At 50.4% G+C, this 17,843-nt stretch overlaps 1 protein-coding gene across 1 annotated transcript in view; it reads left to right on the forward strand.

Moving 5' to 3' along the window:
• The first annotated feature begins 33 nt into the window (after positions 1-33).
• The window catches only part of PODXL2 (podocalyxin like 2), a 32,386-nt gene continuing 14,576 nt past the window's right edge, over positions 34-17,843 (forward strand). Inside the window, exons 1-2 of the mRNA XM_042016948.1 lie at positions 34-150; positions 10,388-10,681. Coding sequence (XP_041872882.1) covers positions 102-150; positions 10,388-10,681 — 343 coding nt within the window. The 5' untranslated portion in view covers positions 34-101. The remainder of the gene's footprint in view (positions 151-10,387; positions 10,682-17,843) is intronic.

The following is a 17,843-nucleotide window of genomic DNA, read 5'->3' on the forward strand; positions in this document are numbered from 1 at the left end:
GGGCGGCGGGCGGGCGCGGCGGCGAGGGGCAGAGCCCGGCGGGCGGCGGGGCGGCCCCGCTCCCCGTGAAGAGGCGGCGCGGCAGGGCAGCGGCCGCCGCCATGCAGCCCTTGCACCGGGCCCCGGCGTTGCTGCTGCTTCTGGCCGCCGGTGAGTGAGGCTGCCGAGGCGGGGGTCGCCGCCATCCCTACGGGCCGGGGTGGGACCCCCCGCGGCGGGCTGGGCGGCGGGTGGGTGTCGATCCCCTCCGCGGGCACCGGGACCCCCGGCGGGAGCCGGGTCTGCTCACCCCCCGCCCCGGGGAACAGCGGTCCACCGTGGGTCCGGGGCACCGGGACCTGTGCAGCAGGCAGGTCTCCATCACCCCACTGTTCCCCGCAGGCACCACAGAGCCCGGGGACCGCGACTTGAGCCGGCTCCCAGTCTCCGACCCCGGAGCTCTCCCTGTGTGCCGGGCACTGCCCCCCACCCGGGCATCAGAGGCCCCTGGGGCAGCCGGTGTGTGCCGCGGGACCCCCGGGCGTTGACAGGGCCCCCGCGTTCCCGGCATGGCGGGCTGCGTGCACGTGGGTTACACCCCGCGGGGACGGGAGCTCCCCTGGCTCTCCTGCCCCGGAGATGGGGCACCGGCGCGGGACCCCCGGGGACCCCGCACGCCGTGGGGCACCGGCAGCGGGGGGTGGGTGGTCATGGCCCGGCCCGGCCCGGCCCGGCCCGGCCGGGGTAGCCTCGGCTGCGGCAGCGCTGCCCCAGACCGCCCGGCCGGGTATCGATGGCTTCGTCTGGCGTCGTGGTGATTTTGCGAACTACCGCGAAACTGATACAAAGAATGGAACAACCACAAATTGCTCCGCGTTTCTCCAAGAGCCTCCTCTTGAAATTTGGAGGAGAGGTAGGGTGCCAGGGAAAGGCAATTAAGTGCAGGAATAATTATATTTGGAATAGTTATGAAGGCTCTGCTTCTATTTTTAAATAGTCTGGGGAAATTTCCCAACAAAGGGATCCCCCAAAGACCCGTGAGGCTGAGATTGTCCTCTTCCTCCCTAATCCATCCCTTTGTACGGAAATCTGGTTATTGTGGAACAGGAGTTCTGAACGGGGACATGTGAAGTGTGGGGGAGTCTTTGTCTTGAGTCATTCTGGCAGGGAGGGAAGGGCTGACTTACCAACCAGTCACTGTCTTCCAGCACGACCGAGCTGTGATACAGTGACATCCAGTCCCCTGGCACATCTCTCCTATTACCCCAATCTCCTGAAAACGTTCATGGGGAAATGTGTCATCTGTGGAGACACTCTGTCCATGGGCTGTGAGTCTCTGTCATCTGGGGCTCCCTAAAGAGAAGACATAAAGCCTTTTAGGTTTGCAAACAATAGTGAGCTTAAAGAGCAAAATGGATCTGAAAACCTGTTGGGGTTTTGTGCCAATACTCTGTGGCACAGAAGCAGTAAGTCTTTCCAGAGCTGAGCAGGGAGCCAGTTCTGTGGCTTCCTCCAGGCAGGTTGTCCACATTAAGGGAAAACCTTGGGCACAGCTGGCAAAGGTTCTTCAGCCGCATCTCAGCAGGAAACCCCTGTCCCCAAATTCAGCCAAACCTCTGCCTCCTCCAGAGAAGAGTGTAAGATGTGAGGGGGGGAGCTAACACATTCCCACCCTGCCAATCTGCCAGCAAGGGTTGGCCCCATCCCCATAGCTTGAAAGCTACATTTGCTCTGCACAAGGAAGATGGACCTCATGGTGGTTTTAAAATGTGGCAGCCAAAAGGACCACCGCTGGTACTGCTGTGCTGAGGGGAGGATAGGCTTCCTATTCTGATGAGGCTGCTAGAAACTTTCTAGTACTGTTGTCCAGCTGGTGGTGATACGGAGGATTTGGGTCCTTGGCTTTCCCTGTGATCCTCTCTGCTGCCCTAGCAGGGAGAGGCATAGGGGTGGGAGGTGAGGAGCAGCTCCGAGGGACAGCTCAGTTCCTAGCCCAGTGAAATTTGTAATCCTGGTGGGCTGTGGCAGCACTGTGGGGCTGGACTCAGCTGGCCAGGCGTCCCCAGCCAACTGGGCTCCTGCCTAGATGGGAGGACAGAAGTGGAGATGCAGACTGCTGGGAATTTGTACATCAGGCTCTGTTCGGTTCACCGAGCTTTGCTCGGTGGTTCAGGATCAGTTCCAGTCTGAAATAATTCAGTGCACTCTGGCCTCACTTCTCCAGTCCCACAGGACAGCAATAGTTAATATCTGAGAAAGAACTGGATTGACTGTGTGTGGTTCCCCACATGTTTCCCTGGACTGGGAGCCTCCACAGACCTGCAGGATGTGCTGAAATGGGGCATGTGCCTCATCAAGGTCCCATCAGACCACCAGGCAGCACAAATCTGTTGGCAGAGTGTGGAAACATCTCTCCAGGCTCTAGGGTATCTGAGCCCCTTTGGTCTTGCAAGTAGAAAAATGCTGCAGGGAGGGAAGGAGGGAATTGGTCTCCTTCCTCTTTTTGTCTCCCCAGGTGCTTGTCTGCATGTGGGCTATTTAAGGTTTTTTTTCTCTTTCTACCTGCTTAGAAGATGTCTTGTTAGCATTGTGTGAACAAGCCAGAGATGAGTGAGTATAGATCAGGATGAATGAAAATTCCCTGTTGTCTGTTTTTTCTTGGCTGCCTCGCTGCCATAAGGAAATGTTCATTTAATTGTAGGCATCAGGGGTAGAAATAACTACATTAAGCCCTCAAGGGGAAGCTGCTGGCGATGAGCTGGAGATCAGAGTGCACAGAAGTTTTCCCACTCACTCTGCATGGAAGAAGCTCCGGCATTTTATGGGTACGTGGGTGAGCAGCAGAAGCACTGACAGCCCCGCTGCAGGGCCGGGGCAGAGGGGCTGGAGGAAGGTGCATCATGGCTTGCAGCTGGTGCTTGGGTGAACTGACTCCTCGTTCTTGCTGGCTGTTTGTCGAAACCAGGGCACTGCTGAAACACGTAATCCCAAAAGAATGGAGAGAGGCTATTTGTCAGCCACACGAGCGCAGCCTGCACCGAGGCCAAGCAAACACGTGTATTGGTTTGTTCAGAGGGCCAGGGATGCTGGCAAGGAAGGTACACCCTGCTGGGGCTCAGATCAGCCCCCCCACTGTCCCAGTGCCTGGTGAAGCCCTGTTGTGGTTACCAGGCTTTGGATGTACATTCTTGGTTGGGATTAATTTGTTAGTGTTGGGAAACCACCTTTGCAGCCCTCCCTCTATATGCCAACTGCAACCATGGCTCTTCTTGTCCTGCCTGGTGTTGTGAAGGTAGTCAGAACCCATATATGTGCCCTGGGACCACTAAACCTTTGCATGAGCTTTTTTTACCTAGGATGCATGAGGCTGTTTGGAGAGTGGAGCATCTTGGAGGTGCGGTGTGTGGCAGGATGGTTGTCATTGCTCTGTTGCAGGGGCTGGAGTAGAGTGTAACCATTTTGTGCTCAGTGTTGTGCCAGGAGTTTGAAAGACCTTTTGAGGTGTAAAGGTTTCAGTTACATTTTGATAGGCAACCGTGTCTCAAGGGAAGTCACTCAGGCACCTGAGGTAGTGCTTGCTCTGCCCGGGCAGGAAGCCCTTGCAGAAGAAGCAGCCACAAGCCTTTATTTAGTGTGGTGGAAATCAGGCTGAGCACTGTGGGGTACGGAGTCCAGGCTGGGGCAGAGTGAGAAGAGGAAGCACAGGCCTGGTGAGACAGATGAAATGCTTTGGGCCTATGAGAGGGCAAAGAAGTCTGTGGGCTGTGGTTTTTCTCTTAGATCAGTGGCTTTCATCCTGTGGTCTGTTAACCCCTGGGGGCCCATGAGCTGTTTGAAGAGGCCTATAAAAGGTGACTGAAGAAAGAAAATTCACTTCTGCTGTGTAGAACTGTCTACCCAATGCTGTTTCCCATGGAGCTGCGTCTCCCCTGGCCCCGAGCTGGGAGCTGCCATTGTCGATAGCGAGAATCGTGGAGGAGAGCAGACGTTGCAGCAGCAGAGGAGGGAGGTGTGAAGGCTACGAGACAATCTGGGGAGGGAGTGAAGGCAAACAGTCTGGGGAGACTGAAACCAAGTGAGGTTGTGAGTCCTGCCATGAATGGTTGGGCAGAGGGGGGAGGACAGGCAGGCTTGTTGAAGGGTGTGTGACCTGCTTGCATGGAGTCTCCTGTGTGCAAATGGAGGGAGGTGTTTAGAGCAGTCCTGATGTTACAGATCCTCAGTACAGCAGACCTGACTCATTTTGGCGCTGGGGATGAGGATGCCCAGCACTCCTGGACATCAGGCCCCAGTGCTGCCTAAGGGCACGTCTGCAATTACCTGCAAAAGCAGGTGCATCCCCTGGCAGTGCCTTGCTGTTTCCCATGGATATACCTGGGCCTGCGTGCTGGGGATGTTCTCTGCTGAAATGCCAAGGGAGCAGATGTTGGCCGTTCTTTGCGAGGTAGTGCCCACTCAGTACGTGCAGGCACGCACTCCCTGCAGCTGGGTGTTGGAGCTCTCATTATGCTTGCTGTAAGGAGCTGTAAAAGCTTAAAGATGCTGGCACAACATCCCTCTAAAGAGCTGTCCCATTGCAAGGGCTTCTTCCCTTGTGTCTTGACCCTCGTGTTGGTGTAGGTTGGTACGTATGTGCTCCCTGCAGACCCAGTGCTTTTTCTATTGCTTTCTAAAATGTACTGGAGCCACAGGAAGGGGGATGGTTTTAGAGGGACGCTCAGTAAGGGACCTGGTTGCTGGCAGTACCAGAGGAGGATGGCAGTCTGATCTTGTTTTCTGAAGCCCTAATTGGAAATGATCTCGGAGATTAGGGCCATGGCTGGGTGTGTAAGTAGTCTAGGGGAGAGCAGCCTTAAGGCTGTGTGGAGCTGGAATGGGAGAGGTCTCTTAGGTGGAGTGTCTCAGAACAGGTATGATCTGTAACTCTGAATGAGCACCAAAAGAACTTGGTTTGATACACAGTCATCCCATATGCTTCCCTGTGCAAGCTGCTGAGGATTTGGAGTGCACAGGCTCCAGGTGACTGTGTGGGAATCAGCTTGGACATCCCTCAGTCAAACAACATTTCTTTCTCTTCCTCCACTGGCCATGGTTGGGATCCTTTTTTGTTATTTAAATTACCCTACATTTTGCTATGTTCTGGAAGTGGTTTGTGCCGTTGGCCGTTCTGCCCTGGGGCCTCTCTCCTCTCTGCCCTTGGGCCTTGCTCCCCGGCCTTTCCAGGCACGGTGGTCTGGGGGAGGGAATATCCCTGGCAGATGCTTCCCTCATCTGGTCATTGTGTTTCTGTCCTAACTGATTATCAGTAAATGACCCATTCCTGACCCAGCTCTCCTAGGAAATAACATTGTTGGGTAGCTCCTGGGTGTGGGGTGGGCTTGAAAGGAAGGTCAACGGTAGCAGGGCCAGATGGACATTCTTGTGGCTGCTGTGTTGGCAATACCAAGATGCTCTGACCTCCCTCCGTGGTACCCATTGTACAAGTGTGCTTGGATGGGGAGTGCAGGCTCTGCTAGTTGGTGGTGACAGACAGGTACATCAGGGTGTGCTCCAGGCAAATGTTCTTCCTCTCAGCAGGCTGATCCTGCCTCATGTTCTTCCTCTCAGCAGGCTGATCCTGCCTCCGTGGCACTGTGGTGTAGCCACAACACTCAGGAAGGAGTGGTAAAACCAACCTTCTGTTGGGTAAACTGAAGAGCACTCCAGCCCCTCTATAGATCAAGTCAATGTGATGACATCTTAAGGGGTGATTGCATGTTTCCTTGGAGAGAAATTGAGGTTTGCTTGTTATTAATTAAAAAGCAAAAAAATTTTAAAGGCTGACAGTCACAGCCAGATTCCATTTCATCTCCCCAAATCTCTCTTCTCATTTCATCTGGACACAGAAATTACTTATTTCCTCTTTCACTTCCAGGCCTGTTCAATAGGCCACTTGGGAGCTTTTAAACAGCTGCCCTGTCCCACGGAGAGGTGACTTGCTTTGTGGCAAAGGCATGAAGTGATTCTTGGTCAGCTAACGTGGAAAATACTATGGGGTTCTTTTAGAATTATTTAGAATTGTGAAAATGCTCTAATTCACAGCACTTTGTGAGAAAGATGGCAGATATTCTTTCTTCAGATTTTTTTTTCCCCACTGTTGAGTGGAACTCCCCCATCTCCTTGTCTGGGGCTGTTATGCTGAATCCTCTGCTGAGCTGAACAGAACAAGCTTTGCCACTTTGACTTAGAACTGTTTTCTGAGGGGTCAGTGAGGTCAGCACTAGCAAACTCGTTTCATCTGTATCCTCCCGGCTGGCTTTTTTTCAGTGGCCTCAGAAAGGTAACACTGCAGCATTATTCCCTGCTGTAGGAATCGCCCCATTTTGCTCCTTATAGAGGTGAAACATCTTTTGCATTGTCTCCACACGTCAGCTCTGTGGGTGCTGGCAGCAGGACAGCACCCAGCCAGCGCGGGCACTCCCATCCTGGTTTTGGTGCTCTCTGCCTTTGTTCCCTCTCCCCCTCCACCTACCTCTCCCACTTTCTCTCCTTTCTTGCCGCTCCTCTGTCTGCTCTGGGAGGGTTTTTCCTCCCGTGCTTACAGCCCTGCTGTTTCCCCGAAGGCTGGCTGCCCTCTTTAGCATGCAGAGCCTCATCTCCTCCAGGTTACGCAGAGGTGCCGCAAAAATAGAAATGAGAGACAAACGCCCCATTGAAGCAGCTGGTGAGCCCTGGCTCCGTTCCCTGCTCCCTCCCATCTACAGTTGCAGGGCTTTATTCATTTGTTTCTTTATTCCTATCACTTGATCTGCCTTTTAGAATACAAAATCTGGAGACTGATGGCTGATAGAAGTTGTTTAATCCCTGTTTCCCATCCCAGGAGGAAAATGGCCTGCAACTGTGGTCTTGGGCATTAGATTTCCTCTCTCAGCTGTGCTCCCCTGCCTCCCAGCTCAGCTCATGCTTTGATTCTTTCTTTGCCTTGGAGTTGACAGCTGCATGGAGCTCCTTTATGAGAGGCTTGAAAGAGAGGGGGAGGATGGCAAGTCTTGGGGCTGCTTTTTGGCACCCCAAGCCTTTGAGTTTTTGCTGCTGGTGCAGAAGGTATGAATGAAGTGGTGTCAGGATGGTGTCTGGAGAGGTACTGGTGTGGTGGTGCTGTTAGCTCTGGGGTACTTGGGCTGTGCTGGAACAGAGGGTTCCCCCAGACCAGTCTCTGCATCCTGTGCCTGTAGATCAGGCCCCAAGGTGTTGCTCACATCCGCCCCAGGAGACACCTGTCTTGATCAGGCTGTGCATGACTCATTCTTAGGGATGAGGTGGTGTAGTTTTATCATGGGCTGAGGACAGCGCAGCATCCCGGTAAACCAGATAATGCAGCTTAAGGGGTTTTAACTGGGTAAACACTTCAGAGTTAAAGGAGGGTAAACAAACTCCCAGCATCCGAGCTTCCCACATGGATGGAAATAGCTCTCTGGATTACCAGGTTCACCTGCCATGAGATGTCTGTTGTAGAAGCGGTGGGATGGGCTGTGGCTGAGCTCTGGAGTCAGCCCAAACAGGGTGCAGCTGATGGAAACAGAGGTTTGAGGCAGTGTAGATGCTGGCGCAGAAGTATATTTTGAGGCTTTGCCCTGCTGCTGGGGAGACCCAGGATGTGTTTTATAGTGTGCCACATCAGCCATTTCTCTGCTAATGGGAGTCAGGGGAAACTGAGGCATTGGGGTGGATAAGGAGCTTGCTCAGGATCCAGGCAGTCAGTTGCAGTCACATATAAACCAAATATTCCATGTGGCCTTGGACCTGCCATGGTCTCTCCCTATTCTTCTGCTCTCCTTTGCTGGATAACTTGGAGAATATATTTCTTTTCTCCTTGTTGCTGCTCTCTGTCATGTTTGCTTAAGCTGTAAGCTCCTCAAGATGAGTGCTCTCTCTGGTGGGCTGCTCAGTGATGCAGGTGTTGTCTGTCAGCTGGGGAAGCTCGCATTCAAACCTGCTGAGCACCCCTGGGTCAGCACGGGGCTGGCTTGGCCAGGTCTTCCCAGGTCCGTGCTCATGCACGAGGGATGTGTGAGTTCTCGATTCCAGCTGTGGACTTCACTGTTTGTCCATGGCCTGAGAACTAGCACATCTCTAGAGATGCCCTGAGGTGCTTGGTTGGCTCTGTGATGCTGTAGCAGCTTCCTTCCTTTTTGATAATCTGCCTCTTTTGCCATTCCCTTTTTGTTGCAGCTCAGGCCTCAGCTGATCTTGCCTTGGATCAATAGGGCAAAAATAAACAAGATTGAGAAGTGCTGAAGCCTGGCCCAAGTGTGTATGGGAAAGGGTAACCAATATTGGATTTTGCTGAGTTCAGAGAATAGTGGAGGAAGGTGGAGAGAGTCAGAGCAGGCAGAAGACTTAAGAAATGCATTTCTGGCTTCTAGCATCTCCAGGACAGGTTTGGTAATCAGTCTGTCAGGTGAGCAGTGACTCCCAGACTTCCTCTGCCAACAAGCCAATGTTGTCAATGAATGCACCAGGGCCAACCCATCTGCCACTGCCCCATAGCTCATCTTAGCACATGCCCTGGTTTGGATTTGTGCTTCTGGGATGTGGAGTTGTAGGGCACAGTGGTGGGAAGCAACATTGGGAGGTTGCCTCTTCTGTGCCCTTGCCCGAAGGCAGTTCAGCTCTGCTTAAATCATTTCAGGCCATGTGTATCCAGATCTGTGTGCAGCACCCAGGTGATGTCTCAGCAGTGCTTTGGAAAATCTCTGTTTCTAATGCTTCACGGCTCTGCAAGGATTTTCACATCTGCATTCCAGTGGTATCTCAGAGCTGTTTCTTTCCTCTTAAGACATTTCTAATGGATGTTTTCCTATCTTGTATCAGAAATGTTTTGTGCTAGTTCTCAAGGGGGCAACTTACCACTTTATGCTATTTCTTTTCATAATATTTCTGTTATTCCCATTCTCAAGATTACCTAGCTGTACCTACAGTTTTTCTGTGTAGTGAGGATGTCTCCTCGCTTTGTGTCCTTGGCTAATTTCATTATCATGTTCCTACTTTTTGTTCCAAGGTCATTTATGAAAATGTGATAGAACAGCAGATCCAAGGACAAACCTTGAGGAACTCCACTAGTAGCCTCCCTCCAGCACAAGCCTCTGTCATTTTTTGTGTAGCCAATGCCTTACACTTCTCCTGCTAATAGGTGTCTTTTCTTGTGTCTCTTGTAATTCTGCATGAGGCACTGTATCAGATATTTGACTGAAGTCCAGATGGATTAGAGCTGCTGCATTTCTGTTGTCTAGAAAATCAGTTATCAAAGAAAAATACCAAATTAGTCTTCATTTCAGCTTATTCAATTAGTTCAGTTCAGTGACTAGTTCATTAACAATTGAGAAACTGAGTCTGAGCTGAGAAAGCAAGAAAATTTGTCCTTTTTTTCTTCTAATTATGAATAAAAATCAGCTGTGAGAGGATGAGATCTTCTAGTTTTGATGTGCTGAATAATAGAGGGCTGCAAAGCAAATGGTTCAGTTCACCCAAATTAGTTACTTTGCTTGCTTAACAAAACTGTTTTAAATGTAAAACAGCTTTTGGTAATTTTATTTTTTCCGTATGCCTCCATATTTATAATGGTATTTATCGGCTGAATAAAGCCAAGTTCCAGGTGCTGTTTTCTTGCATTTTGATTGAAGTTCAATATGCATGTGAATGTACCTTGACACAAATCACAATTAAAGTCTCATCTAGGAATCAAGAAGTGTCAGTCAATCCTTCTAATAGTTAAAATGGAAATAATAAGAGTATAATGTTGAAAGAAAAGTGCAAAATGCAGCTTGCTTCCCTGCTTAGTGTTGGGTAGATGTTTGCTGTTGTCACAATATAATTCTTGCCTGTAACAGTCAGCCCTTCCTTATGAAGACCAACAATGTGAGTGCGTTGAAGTTCAAACAAAAAAAATAGATTTTTACCCTACAGATTTAAAACATGATCAATACTGGTTGTAAATAATATTGGTTTGAATCAGTCCAGCTGAATATAATATAGCTGCAGATCAGGACAGTCTGATAGAAACTGTCACTGTTTTTACAAGGCCAGAGTTTCATGGCTGAAGTATAAGACATTCCACCTCCCCTCCAGGGTGGGTGATTAACAAGGCACCCCATCCTTTAAAGAGGCAAAAACACCTCAGAGAGGGTGAATCATCACCCCAGAAAGAGAGGTCCCCCAGGCTGGGTGATTGCTTGGTACAGACTCCTCCGGATGTGAATGCTCCTCTGCATGCTTGTGGATGTTTCCCAGAATACTGTAATTTTCCTCATCAGCTGAGAGCACAGCCCATCTTCGGGGCAGGTTGGTTTGGCAGGAGCAGGCTTCAAGGGGAAGACAAGCCAGTGGGTGTCATTCCTCTCTCTGATGTGTGTTTACTGTCGTTATACAGGGACCTTGTGCCTCTGCCTTGCCTCCTCAGAGGACCCAACTGCCGATGGCCTCACATCAACTTCCCTGCTGGAATTTGCTATGATGTCCCACTTGGAGGCCATGAATTCCCACGAGCAAACCAGCCCGGAGGCTGCAGAGCCGGACCTTGCCCCTGGCTCTCTGCATGCTGCTCCAGGGTCGGGCTTTGCCAGCGAGGAGAATGAGGAGTCCAAGATCTTGCAGCCCCCACAGTACTTCTGGGAAGATGGGGGAGAGCTCAATGACTCCAGCCTGGACTTGGGACCAGCAACAGGTAAGATATTTTTACCCCATTCTTCCTCTCCAATCTGCAGGGACTCTGGGGAAGTGGAAGGATGCAGGGGTCTATCTTCCTGCTTTGACACAACTCACTAAGAGGGCCTGAGATTAAACGTCAGCTCTATTTTCTCACCTCAGTGCCTGATGTGTCCCCAGTGAATCGTGAGCAAGCACAGGCTTTAGAAACCAAGTTACAGTTGAGCTTTTATTCCTGAGCTGCTATGAGCTGGGAAAAGCATTGCCTCCATCTAGTTTCCCATTGCCTCACGCCCTCCTTTCACCTGCCCCCTTTTATGCTCTCTTCTCTCTTCCTTTTTTTCTGTTGCTGTCTATTAAGCACAACTTTAGGGTCTCGAGAGTCCAACCGAGATCAAGGCTGTCTTAGGGTTTGGGTCAGAGCTGGGTTCCCTGGATCAAATTCTGGATTCCTCCCTCTGTGGCTTCAGTGGGGATTTGGTCCAAGAGAAGACAGCAGGTTTTGTCCCTTGGGCAGCTGTCCTGTTGCCTACCCTGTCCTGCTACTTCCTGAGAAGTCATGACCAAAATGGGTTTCATTGGCATTTGAGCTCGCTTTCCTCTGTGGGGTGTTTTTGTGAGAACACTGAGTCCCCTCAGTAGTCTCTCCCCAAGCCCCTCACTGGCTTTGAGATGCCTGCAGGGAGAGGGATGGGAGGAAGGAGGAGGTACATTGCAGGGTTTCCAGTAGCTTAGGAGATTATTTCACATGCTCCTGCTCTTAAGTGTCTTGTGGGGCATGTATTAAGTGTTACCCAAGGACCAGGCTTCAGCCTTATCCCTCCTCCCTTATCCAGTATCACTCTCAGCAGGTCTGACTGAGGTCTGCAGTTAGAAAGCACAAGTCCCATTTTATCCCCGCTCCTGTTTCTGTGACCTTAAAAAACACCTGTGCTCACACAGGGCTGAGAGCTGCAGCAGAGCCATGGCTTGGGTTGCCCACTGAGGCACAGTGCACGCTCTGTGGGGCAAGGGCCATCCCAGCTTAGGTCTCCGAAGCCCTTTGCTCACTGGCGGTGCTGCTACACGTGTCTGGCCGTGCTCTCGCTGCCCTGGGGCGCTTGCAGGCCTGGCCGTGGGGCAGCGATGCTGGGGCGGGCGGATGGTGCCGCATCCCTGGGCCGTGCTCTGGCTCAGCCGCTCTCGGCTCCGGCAGCGCTCAGCGGCGCTTTTCTTGGTGTGCCAGCAGGCACCTGCATGTCCTCACAGATCTGGACGTGACTTGGAGAACAGCGTGTGCTTGTGCATTGAGAGCGAGATGACTGGGTACCGAACCCAGCCTTGCCTCCTGCACGTGTCTCGCCCCATTTGCATGCAGAACACGCTGCTCTCTCCTTCCGTTCTCGCCTGCAGTACTTTCCTCCAGGAACAGATGTGCTCTTTCAGCTGTCCTTTATGCGTACCCTGCCCTATCCGCTGCCCAGCTAACCGCTGCTCTGCTTCCAAGTGCTGTTTCTTCCCCTGTCCATTGCTGTGTCCAGAGCTCATGTCTCAATGGCATTTCAGAACCTTGGTTAATAGAACAGTTTGAATTATTCAAGAGCTGGGAGTGCATTTCTACTTAAAATTTAATTAGAAACCTGCCGTGTGTCATTTTACAAAAAAGGATATCGTAATAGCATCCCTAAATTGGGCAGTCTTCTCCTGTCATGCAAAGCCTCTGTATGAGAGATGCACACAACCAATGGAACTTACATGCTGCATGTGTGACAGATGCCATGTGATACGTTGTGGAACTGTGTGATGACATCTGTTAGGTTATTTTCAATGTATAAACCCATTAAACAGTTTTAAACAGCTGCTGTTTAAGGAAAAAAAAGTTTATGGTGTAAGTTTTCCTTATGTGAGATTTCGTTCAGTGAAGTGTAGCCCAGCATAGTTGGTAGCTCTGTCCCAGGCACACACACTGGAAACGCTGCATCAGTCAAGGCACACAACAGGACTGTTGTACTCCTAGAGAGAGAAAATTACCTGCTGTGAAAGGAGATCTGTGCTGGCTTCTTACTGTGTTTGTATAAAAATACTGGGCCTGAACTGGTGGTGGTCTTGCAGATAGGCCAGATCTCCTGCTATTCAAAAGCTGTATTAGTCATTTCCATCTCTCCTTTTTTTATGTCCCTCTGAACTCTGTGTAGGGAGACTCCCCTGCCTTTGTGTGACTTCGAGGCTGCAAGAGCTAAAAAGCAATAACAATCTGCAGCTGCCTTTTTTTTTTTTTTTGCTAAGCACACAAAAAACATCCTTTAAAAATATTTCTAGAAAACATGTGGCATCTAGGGCCACCTGTTAGTCCATTAGAAAGTGAGAACAAACTCCCAGTGGCAGAGCACAGCTCAGCCTGGGGCTCTGGTTCTCCTGAATAATGTGCTTTTGCTGATTTATGCTATGGAACAGTGAATCTCTATTGACATCAGTGAGCACCAGCCTGTGGAAGGGCCCTGACATTTGTCTCATTCTGTCTGAGGGTGCACAGAAGTGTGCACTTGCATGTGTGTCACCCCATGCACAGCTGCTACCCGGCAGAGCCACATGTGGAAGAGATGGATTAGGTCTGATGGGAATTTGGATGCCATATCCTTATGGAGAGAAGCAAGTGTGTGATTTGTACTTCAGCCAAAAGGCAAGTCAGTGGAGCTGTGGACCTGTTACTCCTGCATCCTTTCAGGCTTCCAGGGAACCCAGAAGCTTCTCAGGTTGTAGTTTGGGTTTGGCTGCTTCGCCTCACCTTTGGTAGCAAATTGGCCTGAGCCACAGATAACTCTGAAGAGAGAGTGGACCTGCGGGGTCTTGCATCTGGCCCTCTCTATCCTCCTTTCCTTTCATCCCATTTCTCCATCTCGTTTTGCCTGGAGGCTTCCAGTCCTCTGTGTTTCCTACTGCTACAGAGATATCCTGGGCAACAGATAAAACATCTCATCCAGCTTAAGGGCTAGAAGATGGGAGTCAATAGGACTGTAGGTGTCTTTGAATCCCTTGCTTTTGGTGAAAGAGTTACATGGTGGTGTATCTACCCTGGAGTGCTCCCTGTTTGCAGCTCTTGGTGCTCTCCTTTGGCTGAGTCAGGATGCACTGCCCCACACCTTCCTCTCTTCCAGCGAAGGCTCGAGGCTGAGGCAGTCTAATCGTTAATTCCTGGGAAGTGTGGCTCCTGAAAATGGGCACAAGACTTGTGACTGTCTAGTGCATGAGGGCATTTAGTCCCTCTCCTCCCCTGCCCAACAGCTGAGTGCCCAAGGATTGGAGTGCATCATCCCATTTTCCAGGGTTACAGTGGGCTGGCATGAAGCTCACTTCATTACAGCCAGAGACTGCTCTTTTAGCTTCAAGGTACTTGAAGTCCAAGTACTGGGAGCTATCAAAACTAGTCTTATAGATTGGTGATTTCCTAGGACAGCATGTGGTGCTTTGTGGGAGGGGGGAGGAAATTTTAATCTTTTAATTATTCATAGTAATTAGCAGAAGGGATTCCCAGGAGAGTTAGGATGAGGGATAGTAGGACAGACAAGTTAGAAAGACTATGTTCAAGGAAAAGTAAGTTTTCTGACCAGCTAATGGAATAAAATACCTTCCATCTTCTCTGATAGTGAGATTCACTTCCTTCCATGATGAATTACTTGCCTCTGGCCAGAGAGATCCCGGTATCTCTCATCCTTACTGAAATCTGCTGCCTCTTCATCCAGACTGACAGCAGATCTGCAGTTCTTAATACCATCTTCAAGCCAAGCATTAATGAAATGAAGCACCTGGTAAAGACTGTCTCCATAAGCAGCTTAGTGCTGAGCAGCCACCTGCCCGAGCTCTGCTCCCAGGGTGCTTCATGTTTATGCCCTGGTTTAGTGGACAGGGACACGTTGGGTGATCTGTCTTGGGACCAGCCAGCTCAGTCGAGACATTGCTGCCAAAGGCTGACCCGTGGCAGAGGGTTTCTCTGGGCATGGTGTTACCCTGGTGCAGCTATCCCTGACTGATGGTGCTTGGCTGAGGATGGCTTATTCTGGCTTTGTTGCAGTCCACGTGCTGAGCTGGAATAAGGTATGAGGCTGTTTGGGAACAGCTGTAGTCCTTGGTGCCTGGTTTGTACCTCAGGCAAATTCAACAATAATGAGGCCTAACCACTTTGCTACTTTGGGTCTCTCTTTTGGCTGTGATCTCTTTTGTGTGTGTGGACTTGTCTTGAAGTCGTGGATAATAACTTCTCCTAGCTCTTCTGGAAGATTAGTATATTAGCCCCAACTGGCTCAGTTCCAGCACCAGTAATTGTATTTTGCCTCTCTGAAATCCCCCTGCAGTTTCAATCAGCTGGAGTATGACTTTTTTGCAGTAAGCCTTATTGTTCTATACTGCTAAAAGGAGAGCAGATACAGTTTCTGACCTGGCTGCATTTTTAGTAGAGTGCCCCTTGTGATTCCCAACATTGGCAGATGTTTTAGTGTGGATGATGCTATGTGTTGTGATTGGAGCCCAGGAATGGTCTTGTCTTTATTACAGTACCTTCTAGTTATCAGTAATTCAATCACTGGTTAACATGACCTTCCAGTTTAATCCAATAAACACCTTATGGTCAGGTTATGTGTACTAAAAACAATGAGGATCACCCTCTTCCTGAGCTGTCACAGTTGCTTTAAACAGTTAATAGCAAATACAGGGTAGGGAACCTTGTGGGGCAGTAACTGAGACCAGCTCTTCTGAATGATGGAGAAGCAGAAATGTAATGAATTAAATGTCTGGCTAGGGAATCGTGCTTTGGCACAATGCCATGTCGTGGCCCATCTGGTGTCAGGGAAGTTTTGTTATTGATTTTGGAGGAAGCAGGACATTGCCTGAATGGTGGCTTTTGCGGAGGTTTGAAGCTCATGTTCACCTCTCGCAGGGACAATCATCTCCCCAGGTGAAGGAGATGAATCTGTGTGACCCAGACCTGGGTCTGCTGGGAGGTGCAAAGGGCAGGACTTGGAAAGGCTGTGAAAGATGATTTTTTCAAAAAATACTGCCTGAGGGTTTTTGTAAGAGAGCTTGGAAGGGAGAAGCTGGGGGATTGTGGGAGGCAGCTGGATGCTGCAATATGAGTAATATCACTACTGATGGAAAGCATTAAGGGGTGAAGCTAAGGATGTGGTGGCAAAGAGGTGAGATAGAGGTGTGGAATTTCATATCAGTGAACCAGACTCCCAAGGGGATGGTGTGGCTGAGAAGCTCTGGGAGGGCACATGACGTAGAGCTGTGTCTGCCTGTTACACTCCTCTGGTCCATCCCTGCTAGACTGTTTGGGCAGAGGTGCTGGGACAGTTTCATGGTTCCAGTGGTCGATTCTTCTGAGCTGTCCCTCTCTGTGATCAGGCCGGCTCCATTGTGGCTTGGCTACTCCTGTTTGTGGCTGGAAAGGGGCACGTGCCATGTCTCTGTGTGGCCACGAGCTCCACTTGTGCTCTAGCCTACTGCTGCTCTTGGTGGGAGACAGCAGACCCTGGCAGGGAAGGAGCTAAGCTGAGCTACCTCCTCCCTCCTCGGGCAGCTTTGGGTTTGGCAGAGCTCTGCTTCCTTCCTGAAATTAGATGAGCCAATAAACAAGGCAAATCTGGCATTGCAGCCAGCTCCATAATACCTGTCTCCTTTGGCAGAAGACTGTCCCATTTCTGCAGCAGGAGCACAGGCTGCCTGTGTCTCTCTGCCTCTCTGTTCTGTGGTTGCTGTTTCTCCCCACAAATGGGGTGAGAAGGAAAGTGGATGGCACTGGCATCAGAAGGTGGGAAGGCCTGTGAGTGCACTGCCATATGCCCAGAGCCAGGGGTGTCAGGTCTGCTGACAGGTGGGCCAAGGGGGTTGTAGGAGACCACGTGCTGAAAGGGAACTGCTACGCAAATGCTGGAAGAGATGCTAAAAATGGGAGATGCCCTTTGAGTTCCCTTAGGGTTGGAGGGAAGGGGAATCTAGGGAAATGCTGAGAATACTCTTCAAATGGGCAAGCTGTTAGCTCTGCATTGCACAGATGAGTGACAGGCCAGCTTGTCTGGATGGAGGTTTGGGGGGAAGATGCTAGGACCAGCTTAGGGGCTGAGATCATACCAGGGAGATGGACAGGGTGCAAAAATTCCTTCAAATCACAGAAGAGGGGTGTAAACTAAAACAAAATATGAATGCCTTAAAGACACCTGATCTTGTGAAGTTGGCAGATGCTCCTGTTAGTGAGACAGTAGGAGCTGATTCCAGACAGGAATTGTGTAGCTGAAGAGTCTGGGAGGAAGGATTGACTCATCATCGTTGACATCTGGATGTGGCACTTGGGAATCTGGTTTAGGGATCATTATAGTGCTGCTGGGTTGATGGTTGGACTAGATCCTGAAGGTCTTTTCCAACCTTGATGATTCTGTGATCCTTCCTGAACCTGGGAAAGGATTGAACCCTTTTGGTAACTGGGTTGTATGGAGAGGTCCTTGTTTTAAGGAGCACAATCCAGCAGCACTATGACCAAAATGCCTCAAGTTTCACTGTTCCCTACATGAATCTGAGTAACAGCCCTCTCAGGATTTGGGAGGAGTTGAGTTTCTAATCAGTGAGGTCTTATGAACCAGATGGAAGGATGTTCCCAGCTTAACATGCAGGGTAGTGGGGAAACTGATGACAAGCAGGAATGTTAACTCAGTTAGTAGCAAGTGTGAGGATTCCTGTGTCTGCTTCTACCCTGTTGATTTGTTGGCCTAGAGAAGCAGCTCAGGTTTCAATCTTTGGCTGCCTTGTAAGATAGAAGTCTGCTGGGAGAGAGTGGGATTGATTCTCCCTAAATTTTCTTTGCCCAGGAGAGATGGCAGAGGCGGCAGTTCCTCTGAGATCTTTAGATCTTGTTGGTGGAAAGGCGGCAGGGCTACACCATGTGGGGCTTTCCCCCATGGGAGCCAACTAATCTGTGACAGAGCACTTTAGGGAAAGGTTGAGTGTGTGACTTCAAAGGAGAGCTGACTGGCTGGGAGCATTTCTCACTCCCGTGGGACAAACCTCATGCTGCTTTTTTGTGGCTTGTTTTATTGCTGTGCCCATCTGCCTGCCAGTTCGTGCTCTGCTCCAGGTGGGAAGAAGAGCACAGAAGAGAGGAGGTGCAGAGGAGTTGAGAATATCTTAGAATGTCTTTAGGCAAAGGAGATGGCAGA

Source organism: Corvus kubaryi, unplaced genomic scaffold, assembly GCF_017639235.1.
Source record: "Corvus kubaryi isolate FWS band 111438036 unplaced genomic scaffold, C.kubaryi_AGA036_p1.0 136, whole genome shotgun sequence".
Classification (NCBI taxonomy): domain Eukaryota; kingdom Metazoa; phylum Chordata; class Aves; order Passeriformes; family Corvidae; genus Corvus; species Corvus kubaryi.